The 19,787-nt window shown below is 44.2% G+C and overlaps 1 protein-coding gene across 1 annotated transcript in view; it reads left to right on the forward strand.

The window, feature by feature from the left end:
• Positions 1–17,786, forward strand: part of RPRD1B (regulation of nuclear pre-mRNA domain containing 1B) — a 50,887-nt gene extending 33,101 nt beyond the window's left edge. The window contains exon 7 of the mRNA XM_004746454.3: positions 15,149–17,786. Within this exon, the coding sequence (XP_004746511.1) occupies positions 15,149–15,298 (150 nt within the window). The 3' untranslated portion in view covers positions 15,299–17,786. The remainder of the gene's footprint in view (positions 1–15,148) is intronic.
• Positions 17,787–19,787: the final 2,001 nt, after the last annotated feature.

Genomic DNA, 19,787 nt, shown 5'->3' on the forward strand with positions numbered 1-19,787 from the left:
AATACAAAGGCTCCATTTAGGTGCCATGAATACCAGGGACCACAGGAGAGGGCATTAGTGTGTGCCGCCTTTTAGTAGGTATGTGTACCCCAATGTTTACGGAGCGTGCATACAGATGGATGTGTGCTCAGCAAAGCCACCAAGGCACAGCCATGACAGACAGCCTCACTCTTTGCTCAAAATGAAGTGGCACATTGAGGCCTGGATATAAGTCGTTAACAGAACTGTTGAGCTGGATGGAACCTTAGACATCGTGGAATCTGACTTCTGAAGAAATTCAGACTCAGAGAAGGGAGTTTGCCACAGACCAGGAATAGAATCCAAGACAGACATCTGGTAACTTTCCACCAGGTTTGTGTTTTCCTTTGTTGTTGTTTTGTTTATTTTAAATTTGATTCCATCAGGTCAGCAACTGGAAGGCATCCTACACAGAAGAGCAACCAAAGTTGAATCATTGCAATAATCCCCAAGAACCTTGTTTTAGAAGAATGCCATCTTCTGTAGGGGGATTAAAATAGTTGAATGAAGCATTTCCGAGTGGCCTCTGAGAAGACCTTTTTAAGGTTTGAGAGAGCCAGCTCTGCCACCAAGGTTCTACATACCCTTCTGGCTGTGACTGACTGTACATGCTGTGGGGGCGTGAGGGTGATTGGCTCATTGAACTTGGAGCTGCTGCTTCTCCCCAGCTTGGCACCTCCCCCTTGGCCATAACGAATACTCGGGAGTAGAGCCTTCTACTTCAGACAGCACAGCTGGGAAGGGGGAAATGGCCCAGGATCTAACATTGCCTTGTGACTCTTCGTATTTCTGTTTGCAGTTTGGTTATAACAACTTGAGAAATTCTTTGGCTGCAGCTGAGAAGGTACTAAACCAAACTGATGGCCATCTGTTGTTTTTGGCAGCATCGGCCCCCTCCCTGCAGGGTACATATGGTTAAAAGCATTTATTTCAATAATGGGATAGGCAATAGGTGGAGATAAATCCATTTTTTGTCAACTTTGGAGTAAATTCTTTTTCTCACGATATTCAAAGGCAGTGTCTCATTGTCCGTTCCAGTAAGGGCAGATGGGAGCCGGTGATCTAATCCTCATTTTAGATGAGAAAACAAAGCTCAGAATGTCTATGAGGAGTTCAGGGTCACAAAGGAAGTCAGTGAGAACCAAAACCCTAATCTCCTGACTCCTGTCCCTAGTCATCACCTGCAGTGTTCCCCTGGGAGCCGAGAGGCCCCCGCCTAGACTGCCTCCCACAGCCCTGCCTAGCCTGGCCCCACCTGCTCGCAGCCCTCTACACTCGCTGCCCTTCCTTAGCAGATGATTCTTTTCCTCCCTAGAGTCGCAGGGGCTGTTCCAGCCATTGTTGAAAAGGTCAGTCTGCTTACGCTGCTCCAGGGACCCCCACAGAGGGTTCGCGCTCACATCCTTCCCCACACAGCAGCTCGTGGCTCGCCCCCTGCTTTTTCACCCCTGCTTTGAGATGGGAGCCTCCCCCTACAAAGTTTCCTTCCAACAAGTGGGGACTTTTCTTGAATTTTGTGGTTCTGCAAGTAATTTGGAGTTTAGAGGCTGTGTCCTCGAAGTCCTTCCGTTCTTTTCAGTTGCTGCCAACCCTTGCACTCAGGTTAGATTTTTAGCTGGAGCTTTTATCTGTGAGGTTGCATGCACCCACGCACTCACATGGGTAGGGGAGTGGGTAGGTGCTCATGTGTGTATTTTTTTTTAAATGTTATCTTGTGAAGTGGGGTGGAGAATGCCTCATTATAACCGTTCTAATGCACTTCACTCTACTTGGCGACCTAAGGGCATGGTTCACCAACACTTGAGGCTTCACATTAAAGAAGTGACATGATTTCAAAGCTCTCCCAGCTGGAATTCCATACGTTTAGTCATAGCATCATTTCGATACTTATAGCCCAACTTTTGGCGATTCCTCCTGTTTTCCAAAATAGCTCTGCTGAGTTTCAGCTGGTGTGTGTAGCACTACTTCTTTGTATTTACAAAGTACATATACATGTTAAGTCAAAACAGCATCTGGGCCTCTAGTCACTGCTTGCCTGCTAGAACATTCATTCTTATTCAACTATTGGTTCTTTATTTCTGTTTTTCTTATTACAAGCACATCACAGAGAAGCTTAGAAAATAAGTATAAAAAAATTATAATCTCACTACCCAGAGAACTTTTGATTTTGGTATATTTCCTTTATTTTTCCATATATATATATTTATATATATTTTTAAAGATTGCATTTATTTATTTGAGAGGAAGAGAGAGTGAGCCAAGAAAGGAGCAGAGGGAGAGGGCCAAGCAGACTCCGAGCTAAGTGTAGAGCCTGACACGGGGCCTGATCCCACAACCCTGAGACCATGACCCAGTAGCCCCCAAACCAAGACCAAGAGCCAGATGCTCAACCAACTGAGCCCTCCTGGCACTCTTTTTCTACAATTTTAAAATTAAAGTGATCATAATACATGGACAATTTTCTGTCATGCTTTTTTTTTTTTTAAACTTATTAACAGAAACTCATGTAAACATTTTAAATGGTTGCTTGAACACTATAGTTAGATAATCAGTGATTATTTTTATTGAGTATGTTTTTTGGTTTTCTGGTTTTTTGTTTTTGTTTTTGTTTTTGTTTTTACTTTGGGCTAACTTCCAGTATGGGAGTATTTGCTTCCTGTAAGTTTCAAAAAATGGATTATGTGTGTATGTGTAGATGCCTGCTTGTCTTTTAAGTATGCTTAAGTTTATATATTTCAAGGTCTTTGCCACTAATATGCTTTCCTACCTTAGGAGTTCTTGCTCTTCCAAAGCATCTGTGGCAGCCTGGCACTTCATAGAGCTGTAGAGCTAGATAGATAGGACGTACAGATATCCATCCCCAAGTTAAGCATTAATCATTGTTTCGTGAAGAAATGAGCATTGAATAGTTTAGTTAGACAAATGGGGCTCTCTTTTGGGTTTTAAGTTATGTTTACATATGAAACAGCCGTGAGAAATAGCAGCTACTTCTTATTATAACACTGACTTGAGGGAGCATCGTTTTGAGAGCAGGTTCAGATTACAGAAATTTGAGCCCTAGTGTCTAAATGTCTGACTCAATGGATGCGTATCATTTTGAGCAGAGATCTATTTTAGTCTTTAGGAATGTTCCTACTACTGTAAGGTAGGCCTTCACCCACTTCAATTGGCAATTTTTGTAGAAAATAAAATTGGATTGTGTCATACTTTGCAATCTTGGAAGTTCCATTTCTGACTTCTGTTTTTATCCTCTATAAGATACAGGGCTTGAATTAAGATTAGAAAGTCTTTTCCTACGATTACAGCTAAAAGTGTTCTTGGTTGTAATCAGGAGGCAGAATGAAACCTTTGCAAATGAAGCCCATGAGCTCCCAAAGGTGTGACGTGCTTCCTGTGAAGAGGGGAAGATACCAGCTGTCATTACGACTTCGCAAGCCTCCTTGTTTTTGCCCTTATTCAGATTCCTTAAATACCTTCAGGAAAAAGTGTGGACAACTCTCTTGCTTAATCCATTCATTAAGTACTTGGAGAACTTTAAGCAGGGTAACTTTGCAATTTTACACTCAACAAAAATTTACCAGCAGCCTTCTGAGCATTCTTGGGGTTTGGATGTGATTAATGGACTCGGTCCACTTTTTCTTCAAAATGTCTGGGATGATGTATTTGGTGCTTTTCTGGGTCCTTTTATTTTGCTCATCATGTTTCTGTTCTGTGAGGCATAGACTTGCATAGACTTGCTGGGAGTTATTCCCGTGGGTATCCTTTACCCCAGTTACAGAGCAGTGATGAGGATCTGTAGTCAACATTCCAGGCTTTCTCTGGCATTCTCTGTTGAGGCCAGTGGTCCTCGAAGCCTTTAATCTTTGGGGTGGTTTGTCATTTATAAAACAGCGATGTTACCCTCACCTGCGGCAGATGGGCTCTACTAACACTTGTCTACCCTGAAAATGTTGGAACCTGCCTTTCCTTATCACATGGAGCCTTCAGGGGCACTTTATTTTCCTTTCTGGCAAAGAATTCTCCAGTAGACTGGCTACAGGTGCTCTTCTCCACAGGTAGCATGCTTTGCTTCTCTAATATTAAACAGAACAGCAACGTTCACATGGGCACACTCTTACTGTCCCTTTCCACCGAGCTGATTTTCCCTCGCTGCCTTTACTTCTGAACCCACTGCAGCTTGGCATGCATATCTACATTCTGCTCAAGTGGCCATCTTCAGAGTCTGCCACCACTGGGTCCAGACTCAGATGCCAAGATACCTATCCCCACCCCCCACTGTCTTTTGTTTCCTTTGCTCTTTTGGGGCCTCTCTGGAGCTCTGGAACTGTTCATTACCCTTTATGTGTTTTCCTTCTCTGGGTTCTGTTCCAGTCTTTATTTTTTTGTGTGTTAGTAAGCTTTTCTCCAACCCCGCCCTATATATGTTGGTATTCCTTTAGCCTTTTTCTCATTCTGTCCTTGCGTGACACACAAAGTGGCTTCAGCTCCCACCTGCGTGCCGATGGCTTAAATCTAGATCTTTAGCCCAGACCCTGCCTTGTGCTTCAGACCCATCTATCTTACTTCCACAGACATCTCAGATGTCATATGACCAAGACAGACTGTCCTCTTCTTCTAACCTTTCCTTTCCTTCTCTTTCCCTTTCTTGGAGAATGGCATGGCCATTTGTCAAAAGTGGACACCAGAGCTCATCCAGTGTCACTCCCTGTCCATCCGGCCTCCAAGATGGGTCAGTTCAGCCTCCTCTTGTCCTAGTCTTTCCCTCAGCCCCTGTGCTGCACCGCTGCCTGACAGCCTCTTTGATTTTCACTTCTGTTTTTCTTGAATCTGTCCCCTTCTCTTCCTGTGTGTCTCCACACCCACCGCCTTAGCCCCCACTGCCACCACTCTTCCCTTGCTCACCTGTAGTAGCCTCGTGGCAGACCCGCCTGTGTTTGTTCTGTGTTCTGTGACTCCTTCTTCACATGGCAGCCCTGAGCAGGTCATTCCCCTGTATAGACATTGAAATGGCTGCCCCTGGCTCCGGGAATAGAAGCTCAAATCCTTGCCAGTTCCTGCCGCATGCTCCATGCCCCTCCCCCCCCCCCCCCCCCCCCCCCCCCGCATGGTTTGCCCCTGCTGACCTCGTCAGCTCGATCTCTTAACACATTCCACTGCGTTTTGTCTGTGCTGGCCTATCCGGTCTCCGACTTTATATGTACTGCTCCCCCTGTTTAGAACACTCTGCCCGCTTTCCTTCCTGCTCTTTACCTTGTTGATTCCTGTTTCATCATTTATATTCCATGTCAATCGATATTTCCCCGAGACCCTACCCTGTAACACCAGGTTTCTCCCTCCCTCCTCCCGTGAATACTGTCCTTTCTCCCTGTCTTCTTCCTACAGAGCACCACATGGTTTGTTACTCTGTTTATGGATGATTTCGTTATTTCCCTGACCAGACCATAAAATCCTGTCTGGATTGTCACTGTGTCATCCCCATCCCTCTCATGCTCGACACAGTGTCTTCATCTCAGGTGGCAGGTACGGTTGCGACTGAGTTCATCTCTAGGCTAGGTCAGACGCTGTGTCTTTGCTAGGGGGATTCCTTTCACATTGATGATGCTCCTGTGAGATCTAGATTTTATTGCTTAGACATATTTCTTCCTCTCTCTCGGCCTTTAGAGTGATGGGACTGGACTTCAGTATTACCCAGACAGAAAAGTATGTTACTTTTCTACCCATGGGCTTGGAGGTTGAAGGCTTTATTTATTTATTTATTTTTTATTTTAAGATTTTATTAGAGCACGGTGAGGAAGAGAGGGTCCTGCTGAGCACAGAGCAGCCCAGTGTGGGGCTCCGCAAGACGATGGCCTGAGCCGAAGTCAGACGCTGAACAGACTGAGCTACCCAGGTGCCCCCAGAGGCTCTTTCATTGGCTCAAACCAACTTCTAGTAAAGGTGTCAAATTTTCAGGACATACTCAGATGGCTTGTAAGAGGATGGATCTTTGTATCCCATTGGCACTTTTCTTTTTCTTCCGTTCTGCATGGCTTTTCTGAATATGTATGTCAGGAAGACTAAGGACTGCTTATAACACAAAAACGTGGGAGTGGTGGTGGTTCACACTGAACAGTTTAGCGTGTACCTGGTCTCATTCAGATCTGGCATCACCTCTGGTGCAGGCAGGGTGTCCGTTCCCATCCTAAATGTAAGGATGCCTCGTTCAGCAAGGTGTTCTGTGGTGCACCACAGGCAAGTGGTAGAATAGGATTTGAACTTGGATTTTCTGATTCCATATTTTCCATCACAGCAACCTCCTGGTGGGAGAGAGGCGATATACCCTTAGTCTTTTGGAGGAGCCAGGAAACGTTATTTCCCTCCTGTTTTTCTTTCTTTCTTTCTTTCTTTTTTTTTTGCTTATGGAAAGAAATTGCTCTTTTCATTCCTTGTAGAGAAAACTATATCCAGTTGCAGTGCAGTAGTCTACACGCTGCCTTGCCCCAGGCAGACCCACTAGCACTTAAAATTATAATAAATATTGCCTAAAATTATTCCATGTGGGAACTGTCCTTTGCCTTTCTACCCTTTGCTTCTTAGCTGCCCTCCAGGAAGACTTGATTCTGTCAGCAATTGGCTCAGAAGGAGAAACGATTGGAAGGCCTGCATATCTGATGTTTGCACAACATCGGTAACCTGGTTTTCCATAAAAATGGTTGTTAAGGAGGCCAGCTTGTGGGGGCTTTGTTATTTGCATAAAACTTAGATTTTTTGACATTTGACTTAAAAAAAAACCCAAAACTCATTTACTTTTTTGAAAGAGAGCACGAATGGAGGGGAGGGGAGGGGCCGAGGGAGAGGGAGAGAAAGAATCCTAAGCAGGCTCCACGTTCCATTTGGAGCCAGATGTGGGGCTCAGTCGCACAACCCTGAGATCATGACCTGAGCTGAAATCAAAAGCCGGACGCTTAACTAGCTGAGCCACCAAGGCGCCCCAAAGAAAAATACTTAACTATAAATAGTAAATAGTTCTTCTTGTACTAGTATCATGGTTTTACCTGGTTTTACGTAATGAGGGACCCGTGGTATGCATGTAAGCATTTTTGGAGGACCCAGGTACATTTTTAAAATAAATCTCTCTCTCTCTTTGGAGGACCCAGGTGCATTCTTAAATCTTTCCCTTGCGGGGCTCAGACTCATGACTGAGATCAAGACCTGAGCCGAGATTAAGAGTCGGACACTAGGGGCGCCTGGGTGGCTCAGTGGTTTAAGCCTCTGTCTTCAGCTCAGGTCATGATCTCAGGGTCCTGGGATTGAGCCCCACTTCGGGCTCTCCACTCAGCGGGGAGCCTGCTTCCCCCTCTCTCTCTGCCTGCCTCTCTGCCTACTTGTGATCTCTCTCTATCAAATAAATAAATAAAAATCTTAAAAAAAAAAAAAAAGAGTCGGACACTAAACTGACTGAGCCACCCAGATGCCCCAAAATAAATCCTTTTTAAAGCATTTTATGGACATCCGTTAAACCGTAAATATTTAGCTTTATGATTACATTAAAGTTGGGAAATTTGCCCAGTCCTAAAATTCACTTTTTTTGTTTCATTTTTATTAATTTTCATTATATATAGACACTGTCTTTTTATTCTTCTTCTCTTGCTTCTGCAAATCCCTGTCAGAAGGGAGTTTCTGGGGCACATGGGTGGCTTGGTTAAGCGACTGCCTTTGGCTCAGGTCATAAGCCTGGAGTCCCAGGATGGAGTCCTGCATCAGGCCCCTTGCTTGGCAGGAGTCTGCTTCTCCCTTTGACCCTCCCCTTTCTCATGCTCTCTCTCTCTCTCTCTCAAATAAATAAGTAAAATCTTTAAAGAAAAAAAAAAGGGGGAGATTTTGCTGTAGCAGTAGAAGCTCCCTTGAACCTTTTGTGTAGAGGGTCTGCTGGGGAGAAAGAAATACCCTGAAGACACATTGTGGTATAGTTCCAAGTTTGTGAAGCCCCTTCCCATTTGACTTCTCCAATGGATGGTTGGATCGCTCAGAGAACATTCCTCTAATTGTAGCCATTTTGTCATTTTCCCTTCTGGGAAATACTTTGTGTTTACCTTTTTTATGGGTTTAGTAATGGAGACGAGAGGCCGTGAGCACTGGAGCTGGAGCCACAACTTCCTCCTTTTCTTCTGTCTTCCCCAGCATCTTACTCAGCAGCTCCAACCCTGCTGCGACACCCTAGAATGTATCATTTTGAAATGTTGCAGCTGCCACTGAGTCATGTGGGAGCGGGGAGCTGGCTGGGGGAGAGGTGCCCATCACTTACGGCTTTTTCTTCCTGCGTAGATTCTTTTTTTTTTTTTTTTTTTTTTTTTTTTTTTTTAATATTTTATTTATTTATTTGACAGAGAGAGATCACAAGTAGGCAGAGAGGCAGGCAGAGAGAGAGAGAGGGGAGGAAGCAGGCTCCCTGCTGAGCAGAGAGCCCGATGCGGGACTCGATCCCAGGACCCCGAGATCATGACCTGAGCCGAAGGCAGCGGCTTAACCCACTGAGCCACCCAGGCGCCCTCCTGCGTAGATTCTTGAAGAGAGGTTAAGAGCGGCATTCTCATTTCAGTCTGAAGATGTCTGTGTTTTCCCTAAAAAAACGACGGAAAGAAAGAGAAGTGTTGTAGTTTAAGCAGAGGCTGTGATTTCTAAGTGTAGCTCCTCTGAGCTTTATTGGCGAGAAGTAATAAGCCTCCTGGCTGGATGAAGAGGTCTGACTTCAGGGTGTGAAATCATTTTAGGGTGAGGGGCAGCTTCCCCTTTCTGCATGGCTCTCAGTCTTCATGTGATGAAGCAGTTCTTTGACTTAAATTCGGTATGGTGGGTCACCTTTAAAACAGGGCCCTTCATAAACTTCTTCGTGCATAATAACCCTTTATGACTCTTAATTGGGAGTAGCTGAGCAGTGGGTGGTTTTTATATACCATATGTCCTATAGCTCAACCGGGCCAGATAAAGGAAAACATTGGTCTTGATACTGGAAATCTTGTCTCATCAAATCAAGCCCTTGCCTGTGATGTTCTTTCTAACTTAATTTTTCTTACATAAATACTTCCTGGCCAGAAAAAAAAATAGATCTGACAATGTTTACATTTTGATCAGTATTTCTTATAGGAGTTGGTTAGAGGAGAAGCTTATAATTTTGTTTTGAAAATGAAATTCCTGTAGAAAGGTCACCACAGTGTCAGTCCCTGTCATTTCTAACCCTCTTATCTCAGAGCTCATCTGCAGCATGTCAGGTCTGGCCTGCTGCTCTTAACCAAAAAAGGCAAAGAATGTGGAGGGCTTGCTCCCTTCAGCCGGTTGTCTCAGTGCTCCATGATGGTCTGTGTTCGCACAGTGTCAGCTGGATCCACAGGAAGCAGGGGGTGTTGGACGCGTTTTCTGCTGCAAGTTCAGAGAGTCTGTGGGGCAGGATTCCAGAGCTTTGCCAGGACCATAAATCCTAGGCATTATCTCAGAACTGCACACTGGGCCTCACCCTCTGCGTTTTAAACATTTCTTGGCAGTCACATAAACCCAGGCAGTTTATCACAGGTGCCCATTTCCCTCTCCCCTTCTCAAGGATCCTGACACAGAAGGTAGCAGCAGCAAGTCTGATAGAACTATCGCCTGTTTCACGGCTCCCTGCAGTCTCTCGTGGGAGAGGTAGGGTTTGCTGCGGTAGGTGCGTGCAGCCGAGTGGTAGCCCGGCCCCTCGTCTCTGCCATCAGCCTCGTATAGATTATGCACGAGCAGGAAAAGACTAGCCACAGGACCACTTGGATTTGCCTTCTCTCCTCTTGCTGAAGATAGGTAGTGGGGGAACGGCAAGTATCTGAAGACAAGAGTACAAAGAGGAGCCATGGTGAATTGTGATGGAGAGGAAGAAAGAGAGAGGGAGAAGGCCGGGCAGCCCCGCCATCCTACTGATAGAAATCGTGCAGGTCCCGATCTTGCGCATTCCTCTCCCAGGCGGGGTAGCGTTGACTGTTAGAGTAAAGGCTTAGTCCTCTATTGCACACAAGTGTCAGGTATTTTAAACAAGGAGCATGTGACCGCCTTGCCACATCATTTCTCTGGCTGAGTGGTACTCGATGTACTAAAGAGGTTGTGGGATATAGTGTACTTAAATGAGTCAGAAGACTTTGAACAGGTCTCATCACGTTGATTTTAGTGATACCATGAAAAGAAGCTGGATTTCTGCTGAGGGCACAGTTTATAACCTTGTACCAGCAGAGCTTGTGGACCAAACTTTTGTTAGAAGACAGACTGGTAGGTTGAGAAGAAAGATTCTTAGGTTCTCATGATCTCTCTCCCCTGCCTGTCCTGAACCAAAGAGAAAAACTGGGAAGGCAGCTTGTGGGGAAGGAAGTGCCACTGCCTGACCAGTGAGGGTCTGGGAGCAGGAAAGGTGGAAGGCGAGTGAGAGCTGGAATTGTGTTGGGGGATAGTTTTGTTTGGATTCAATCTTGATTTTTCTTGTTTGTCTGTGGTGACGTTTATAGATGACTTTGGGAAAAAAATATTAATATATTAAATTAATATATTTAAAAAAAAAAAAAAAAGACGGGTTGGAGATCAGAGTCTGTTACTACCTGATCTATTTAGGGGACTTTAAAATTACTATCATTATTCAGTTTGACCTAGTCAGAGTTTGCCATGAATTCTTACCTACTTGTTTCTCCTCAAAGCATTAAACTAGGTCATTCAGCTATCTCAGCTAAGCCAGCTGCATGTTTTAACAGTTTTCAAGGCGATCTTCACCTGTATTTGGATGTTCAGAATTACCCTTGCTGATGCATTTAGACCTCTTGGCTTATATTTTAGGGCAGTTTTAGGTTCACAGCAAAATAAGAGGAAGGTACAGAGATTTCCCATATACTCCCCCCCCATCTCCCCAGCCCCCCACCAGTGTGGTGCATTTGCTGCCATTGATGAACCTCTGCTGATACGTCCTAATCACCCAGTGTCCATACTGTAGGGCTCACTCTTGGTGTCATATGTTCTGTGGGTTTGGACAAATGTATGACAGTATGTGTCCATCATTATAGTATTTTCACTACCCTAAAAATTCTGTGTGCTTGGCCTGTGCATCCCCACAACCCCTATCTCCATAGTTTTGCCTTCTGCAGAATGACATATAGTTGGGCTCATACAGTATGTGGCCTTCTCAGATTAGCCTCTTTCACTTAGGAATATGCATTTAACATTTATCCATGTCTTTTCATGACTTGATAAAGCCCTCCTTTTTAATGCCACAAAATTGTTTGGATGTACTGGAGTTTATTAATCGGTTCACCTACTAAAGAGCTTCGGGTGCTTCTTAGTTTTGGCAATTATGGAAAATGTCGCTACAAACATTTAAGTGGTGGTTTTTGTGTGGTGCAGGTTTTTAACTCCTTTGGAGTTAAACACCAATGAGCATGATTGCTGGATTGTATGGTAAGAGTAGGTTTAGTTTTGTAAGAAACCACCAGACTGTCTTCCAGAATAGTTGTACCATTTCGTATCCCCACCAGAATGTATGAGAGTCCCTCTTGCACCACTTCTTGTTGGCATTTGGTGGCATCAGTGTTCGGGTTTTGGTCATCCTAATAGATGTGTGGTGGTATCTGGTTTTAATTTGCATTCCTCTGATAACACATGTTGTCTTTTATAAAAACATTCTCTCCTGGTTTGTGTCTTGTCATTTTTATTCTGTTGACAGTGTCTTTTGCAAAGCAGAAAATTTTAGTACCGTCTAGCTTTGGTGTGTTCCTTCATGGGTCAGGCCTTTGGTGTTGTATCTTAAAAGTCATCACCAGACCAAAGATCATCTAGATTGACTTCTCCTGTTCTCTAGGAGTTTTATAGTTTTGTGTTTTCCATTTAGGCCAGTGATTCATTTTGAGTTAATTTTTGTAAAGGTATAAGATTTGTGTCTAGATTTGGTGTTTTGCATGTGAGTGTCCAGTTGTTCCAACTTTTTTGTTGAAAACACTCTGCTGTATTGCCTTTGTCTCCTTTGGCAGAGATCAGTTGACTGTATTGATGTGGGTGCATTTCTGGACTCTGTGTTCTGTTGCATTGATCTATTTGTTCTCTGGGCAGTATCACATTGTCTTGATTACTGTAGCGTCATAGTAAGTCTTGGAGTGGAATGTTGTCAGACTTTGTTCTTCTCTTTCAATATTGTGTTGACAATTTTGAGTCTTTTGCCTCTCCATGTAAATTTCAGAAGCACTTTGTCTGTATTCACAAAATGGCTTGCTGTGCTTTTGACTGTGACTACACTGAATCTGTAGATCAAGTTGGGAAGAACTGACGTCTTTATAATATTGAGGCTTCCTATTCATGAACATGGAATATCTCCCATTTATTTAGTTCTTGTTTGTATCAGAGTCTTGTAGTTTTCCTCATATGGGTCTTGGACATATTTTGTTAGATTTACACCTGATTAGTATTTCATTGTCTTGTCTGCTAATGTAAACTCCCTGCTTTTTAATCTTTTTCATTGACAGTCCTACTTTCGTCCTTTCTGTAGTGATGTCCTCCTCCTAGGTTCATGCACCTGCTCTGAAAGTAGAAATCCCTGTGGAAAGAGTAGCCCAGTGGCATGAGGAGGTGTGTACGGGATTTATCAGCGTTTAGACTGGCCCAGAGAGGTGACTTTGATGGGGAACATGTTTCCTTTAAAATTAAAATGAAGTTTCTTTGATGATATTTAGGATATAATTGCAGCCTCCCTCTTCCCAACCTCCCGACCTCCAGACAGGAACAAATGGTGTTTGTTTGTTTGTTTGTTTGTTTTTAAAAGATTGCCTAGGAGAAGATTATTTGAACTTAAGGTGGTATCTAATGAGATCACCTGCCTTCCCTTTTAAACTCAGATGGACTTGCTAAGTTAGTGTGAGCGTAACTCCAGAGTCCAGAGCCTTGGATTCTGATCCCCGGTCCGTTCATGATCTTCAGACTGTTCTTAAGGAATGCCTTCACTTGAAGTCCTGTGTAGCTGCCAGGAGTGATGGCTCCAAGTCAGGGTGGTTTTTGTCTCTCACATTTGGTCAGAGGATTTGGGTAGAGAGCAAGGGATAACTATTTAGTAACTATTTTTCCTTTTTTGTACATAGAATCAGGAGAAGTTTATTAAGTAAATCCATGTTCAGTAATAGAGAATTAGTCTTCTCTGTTAATTTCCCTTGAAGTATAAAAAACCAAAGGAAAAAAATGTTTGCAGAGGAAAGAACAAGGAAATCTTGACATTTTAGATCCTCAGACCTGAAAGTGGTTACCAGTTTCAAGAATGAAAGCTGATTACTTAATGTGACGTGCTTGGAATGTTATGTTTCATGTATTGTTAATTTATTGGGCAACTATTGGACACCTACTGTTTCCAGGGTACTGCTGGTCATGGTGGATGATGGGTAAAGCAGTTGGGTTTGGTCTTAGCCTCCTGAAGCTCACTAATTTGATGGGGGTATCATCATAATTTATGTCAGCCATTATTTTAGTTGCGTTAGGTCTACAAAGGAAAGAAATGGGATGCCAGGAGAGCTCACTTTCTGCCCCTGTCTCTTCATCCCATGGCTGTGTGAGCAGCTCTCATTTTAGGTGGAAGCCTTGACTGCTGGCACTAATGTAGCCACAGAGCCTCCCTGCCTGTGCTTCCATATCTCTTCTCCCTGTCCTCGCCTGGACTTTGTCTACAGATTGACCTCTTCATTTAACCTGTTTCCTGTCTTATCACTCTTCCCGGGAGTGCTTAAGCATATGCCCTCAAACTCTCTGCCTCTGTAAGTGTGTAGAACATATCTGGTACAAAGGAATCTAGAACTTGAAGAACAATCTTGTGAGTGGGCCAGTTCCTTCACTTTCAGATAAGGAAGGTGAGGACAAAGGAAGCGGAAGGCCACACCTACAATCACAGAGCAAGTTACAGCCAGAGCCAAAACTAACCCAGTCTTTGCCTCATAGCCTGTTCTGTGGGCTTTTGTTACATGCCTGCAGGAGAGGCTTTAGTCCACAGGGATCCATTCTCAGGACCTTTCTGTCTCTGTGGAAAGACTGAGGAGGGTGACACAGCTGTTTTTAAGGGAAAAAACCAGCCCCAAGAGGGGCCATAAACACCTCACAAGGCTCAGAGTTGTTACTGCAGCCAGATTTACCAAGGGTGCCTTTCGCTGGGAGGAAAGAAAATAGTGCACCAGGTTCCTGTCATCAGGGAAGTCCTGTTTTAGAGGAGCCGAGGAGTCTAACCTGTGTGAAGAGAGCACCTCAGAGCAGCCTGTTCGGGGCTCAGACGCACCGCTGCGCGCGGGAGAGCTCCAGAACCGGTCTTCTGGATGAGGAGGAAAGCTTTTCCTGGGGAGACAGGGAGGCAGAACTTCCCTGAGACCAGGAGAAGAAAGATCCCCCTACAGGCTTGAGGGGAACCCCAAACCAATGGCGCACGCAGGCAGCGGCCTGTGCACAGGGGATTGGGAAGCTACAGGAAATACATGCAGGCGGGAGCTATTCTTAGCAGATCTGGAGCTCTGAGCAGTCACAGAGAGAGTATGGTGCCCCACTTCTCTTTCTTACGGAAGTAGCTTGATGAAAGCTGGCCTTCCAGAAGATAAGCCTGGCATGTTTGGGGGAGCCTCGCAGAAGGCCTCCTCTGGGCCTCGCTGCAGTTGCTCAGGCGTGGAATGACGAAGTCCTGGACGCAGGCAGTGGCAGTGGGGATTCGAGCTTCTGTGGTGCTCGCTGATACTGGATTACTCTCTCAGTTTAACGCTAAGTATTGCTTTATATCGAGTTTTCTAGGGATGTCTAGGTGGAACCCTCGAGATCATTGGAAAGCCTGAGAATCTGTATTTTATTTTATAAGGTGTTTTGAAATTGATAAGAACCAATTAAGAGAATGCAAATACAAAGTGTCACTGTTTTTCCTTCCAAATATCATTTAATTCACTGTTGCCGTTATTGAACTCTGCTTTCCTTTTTTATGTCGAGTTTTTTTCCTTTTTAGAACCCAAACACTGTAGTTTGGCTGAAGCGGGGAGGGGTGGTCTGCTGGGAGGAACGTAGAGCAAGAAGCTGAGAGTATCTCTATTGGCTCCCTAAGCCGGGCCATCAGCACACACGGACTTAACCGCATTGCTTCTCTTTGCCTCCTTAGGAATATAAACAGAAGCTTGCTCGGGTCACCCAGGTCCGCAAGGAACTGAAGTCCCATATTCAGAGTTTGCCAGACCTCTCATTGCTGCCCAACGTCACGGGAGGCTTGGCCCCGCTGCCCTCTGCTGGTGACCTGTTTTCAACTGACTAGGACAGGTGTCATGCCCCAGATCCCATCTCGACCAGCAGAAAGAAGAGGGCAAGTCATGGCTGGAAATAACCTTGTGGCCCCTGGTTCTGTCCCTCCATCCCGCTCCCGCAGCCTCAAGAACCACAGACTCTGATCCTCCTCTCCGTCCTCTCTCGAGCACAATTCAGAACAGTGGCGAGTGGAGTCCAGTTTAGATTCGTATGGGCAAGGAGTACAAGCTCTCCCACTTCATGTTTTCATGCCCCTGTTGGGTTTCCATTCTTAGCTCTCTCTTTACACTCAAGAAGTTACGAAAATCATGTGTCCTTCTGGAAGCGTTCAGAAGAATCTTGTCGCTCATGACAGCATTGTGTCATGAAAGCAACTTCTCTTTTCTGAGCTGGGCTTGTTCAAGTTCAGTCCGGGCCTCCACTGAAGGACTCGTGCTGGACTCATGGACTTTTCCTGGCTACCATCTACCCCAAAGGTTGGAGGCACAACCGTCAAGCAGCTTTGCCATAAAGAGTTTGCCAAATCTCATCCTTCCTTTCCCTTCCTTTTAGTGATGGGTAGTCAGAAGTGAGGTGCGCTTGTTTTGTGAGCAGACTAGGGCATCTAGCGGTAAGAGTTAAAGCTGATCTGGAACACAGCCACAGTTCAGAAACAAGAGTAACAGGGATCACAAGCATGAGTTAAAAGTAAGTTATTTGCTCCAGGTTCCTACAAACAACCTTCCAAGCCACCCACTGTCAGAGAAAACGCTCCTAAAAACCTGATCTTTTGTCCCTGATTGGTTGTGAAGGCAATTATTAGAAATGGCACTGGTGGGCCCCAAAAGCTTAAGACTTACTAAGAGTCTGGGCTCTGCACAGGTGTTGTTGCTTTTTCAACCCATGTCTTTCGGGGAGCAGGGCTCACACTAACATTTACTTCGCTGCGCGCGTGTCTGCAGTATGGTGAGTAAACTTGAGTATGTCCCTTGCGAATATGACACTGTGCCTGTTTGTGTGTGTGCGCGCGCGCCCCTGGCCACCGCACGCCCCTGTGCCCGGAAGAGGGAGGGATCCTCTGATGGGCTGTCACGGGATAGCTCATCTCCGGCAGAGGAAGGGGGCAAGTCAGGGATTTTTAATTTGGGGTTTTAATTCCATTATCATGCCAGCTGACATTATGACTATATATCGTAGTCAGAGAGGATTTTTACCTTGCTTTTAGTGAAGGTTAGGCCTGCTAGCTGTAAATCATTCTGATTTGGCAGGCTTATTTTTGACATTGGAAAGGGCAGAAAACAATTTGCCCCAGTAGTATAATAGGAGTAGAGCCCAGAGGCTGAAATCCAGAAGCTGTAAGAAGGAATTCAGTGGTGGGGGCCGCAGAATCTCCATTATTTTGAGTTGCTATTTTCAGGATTACCAAAAAGCCAATTACTTGTGGTTTTACATGTTAAACATGTTGAAACATAGCCTGTGTTTTAAACATGTGGCAGGCTTTCCTTTAAGAAGCTCTCCCGCCTGCCATGAAGTGAGAACGACGTAGCAGGTGTTCAGTTTAACTCTGTGTAGAACATAGTAGCATTTGAGCTGTGTTTTGGATTTGAATATGGACCGTGTGTTGTTTGCTTATTGACACTGCCTGTTGTCCTGTCATTATTAAATTAATGAGTCTCTGTAACTATAAAGTTTTTCTTCCCAGAGGCCATAGGGCAGTAGGTGACCTTACTAAAATCGCAAGATCAAGTCTAGTCTTCGCTGTGTGTGCACATGCACCCCACTCCCCATCTGGTGCGCTCTTTAGTCCCGCGTGTGAGCTTGCTTTGGAACGGACCCATCTCGGACATTCTCTGGCTTTCGCCGAGGAAGCGAAATTTTACTAGCCATGAATCAAAAGGGTATAGTAGATATTTGCTCTGATCAGCTAGATGAAAGTGTCGTAACGTGATGGATTTCACCCACTGCTATGTTTTATCTGATTGAGTTTGACCAGCAATTGGTGCATAATGAATACAGCAAGAGCAAAAAATGAAACTGTAGCAATTATGTAAATGAATGTGTTGGCCTCCTAACACCTGTTACTAGTGGACTTCCTATGAGGAAGTTAGTTTGGGGCTTTGTTTTGTTTTTTAATGAAATACTTTTGTTTTTTAAATCTTAATTCTCCCCTTATCCTCCCCAACTGTGCTTATTACTTCTTTTAATTTAAATGAACCTTTCTTCTCCTTGTATGTATGAGGTGATCTGGTGGGGTGGGGTGGGTGGTTTTGTTTTGTGTTTTTTCTTTCTTTAGGGCATCCATAGGCCTCAAAGGACCTTTCCTTTAGGTCATATTCCTCAGAAAGTCTTCATTCTTCTTTGTTTTGTTTTTTTTTCTTAAAGAATATTTTTAAAGCTTAAATTTGTATATTAATTTAGGACTTTATTTAGAAGTATAGGCTGTCATTGGCGGCAGCAGTATATTCTGAAATGTCTCATAGATATATATTTTTGAATAAAGATGGTGTTGTTGAACGACATTGTGTGATGTTTCTTTTCCCTGCCTTGTTATAGAACACCCGCTGCTTTCCTCTAAGCAGCCAGTAATTAGGATCCACCAATAGGGATCGCGCCGTCTGCACAGAATCTTGTCCCTTAGGAGTTTTGTGACTGTTAGTGGCCCATAAATACTCGGCACTTACATAGTATTTTCTAGTTCTTTCCAGGGGCTTAATTAGCTTTAATTAGCCAATCCACACAGTGCCCCGGAGAGGTACCTCCATAGTTTTATCCTCATTGTACAGAAGTGGGAACCGATGGAGAGAGGTTAAATGACTTTTTCCCCAGTACCAGAGTCTCTGACAGATTCAGACTTGGAAGTTCTTTGATTTCAGCACTTTTGTTCACACTGCTGGGCCTCCAGAGAGAGATTTGATTTTGGCAATCCAATGAAAGCTGCTCTAAACAGTTAAAAAAAGAAGAAGAAATGTGAGGTAATCATTAATCCAGGTGGTATGTTCCTTTCTCTTTTTCTTTCACTCTCAGTGAAAGCACATTGGCTGAGCATCGTTGGCAAGAACTTGAAATAATGAAAAACAGTTTGAAAATACAGCCTTTCTAAATAACTGATCGGTTTGAAAGGCTGATTTTAATCTCTCCACTGGGTGATGGCAATATTGGCCAGAAAAAGTGGTGTTCCTCGTCTGGGAATACAAGAAGGCTGCAGTAGCTGTGGTCCTTCAAGACTAAAGTGCGGTTCAAGGCCAAGTCCAGAATCAGGGGAGTTGAAACCGTGCATTGCTGAAGTTCTGCCTTAAAATGTAAAGGTTGACTGTGACACATGAGTCTCAGGAGACAGAATCTCCTGTGTCCGCAGGTTTCATGGCCTACTTAATGCCTCCACTCCTACCTATAAATAGTAAGTCCATAATTCCTCGGGTTTAATTAGCACTTCAGGCTACAAAATATGACTGAAAGATTCTCAGCTGAAGATGGAACTGCCTAAGAGTTCATGAATCTGTCAAAATGCTTAACTTTTGTGATTAGAGTCGTTAACTCTCCCTGTGACCTTCCTGGGCCACGTGCTTCCCTCCCTGGGTCTCCGTTTTCTTATCTCTGAAACATGGTATTGCACTAAATTATTTCTGGGTTCTCTGCCAGCCCTAAAATCTTGGGGTGGTTGTGTTGCAGGAGAAAAGCGCAGGACCGAAGTCTGAGAACACTGAACGGCAAATCCTAGGTTCCCAGGAGCATTCGTTAGATAGGATAATAATACTACCACTCTGCTATATACAGTTGCTTTAAAAAAAGAAGGGTGCATATGCGGAACCCTGGAGACTGCCGTCTATAAGTATCAGAACATAAGACACAGGACCGGGACTAGGAAGATGGGAATAAAACACTGTTGACTGGACACAAATTAATCTGCATTTGGTGTAGTCGAGATCTTTAAGAAAAAGCTATTTTCCAGCCTAGTTTGCTGTCTTATTTTCTGCCAGAATCATTCATCTGGCTAAACTCATTTCTCATCACCACCTCCGTGGGGTTTTTCATTTAAAAATCATTCTTCCACTCTAAGGCACAGATTCAATTAAGAATCCATTATTCTCCTGTATAGTAGATTGGGATTTGCGTAGCTTCACGTAGTGTTGAAAGCCCAGTTGGTTCAATTTTTTAGACTCTGAAATAGTTATTTTGCATTAAAATTTAATTTCTACCACTGGTTGGATAAACATTAAAATTAGCAGTATGAATCAGAATTTATCCAATTTTTTTTTTTAATACAAATCAGAGGCTACTGTGACAAGTGATGGCCTGCATCTGATCTCTCACTGTGATGACCTTGGCTGAGTCTCCCAGCCTTTACCTTAACCTTTAGCTTTAACCTTAGCTGCTGCTTAAAGGGAACGAATGGGGGTGGGGGGAGTTGACTTGAGTAACCTCTGAAGTCCTTTCCACCCAGGTTTTGAGAGCATTGCCTCCTCCCGAGAGTCTTACTAAAGCGCACACAATGCGCTCCGCAAATTTTTGGAACGCCAGTT

The sequence above is a fragment of the Mustela putorius genome, unplaced genomic scaffold (genome assembly GCF_011764305.1).
Source record: "Mustela putorius furo isolate JIRA1106 unplaced genomic scaffold, ASM1176430v1.1 tig00000743_pilon_pilon_pilon, whole genome shotgun sequence".
Lineage (NCBI taxonomy): Eukaryota > Metazoa > Chordata > Mammalia > Carnivora > Mustelidae > Mustela > Mustela putorius.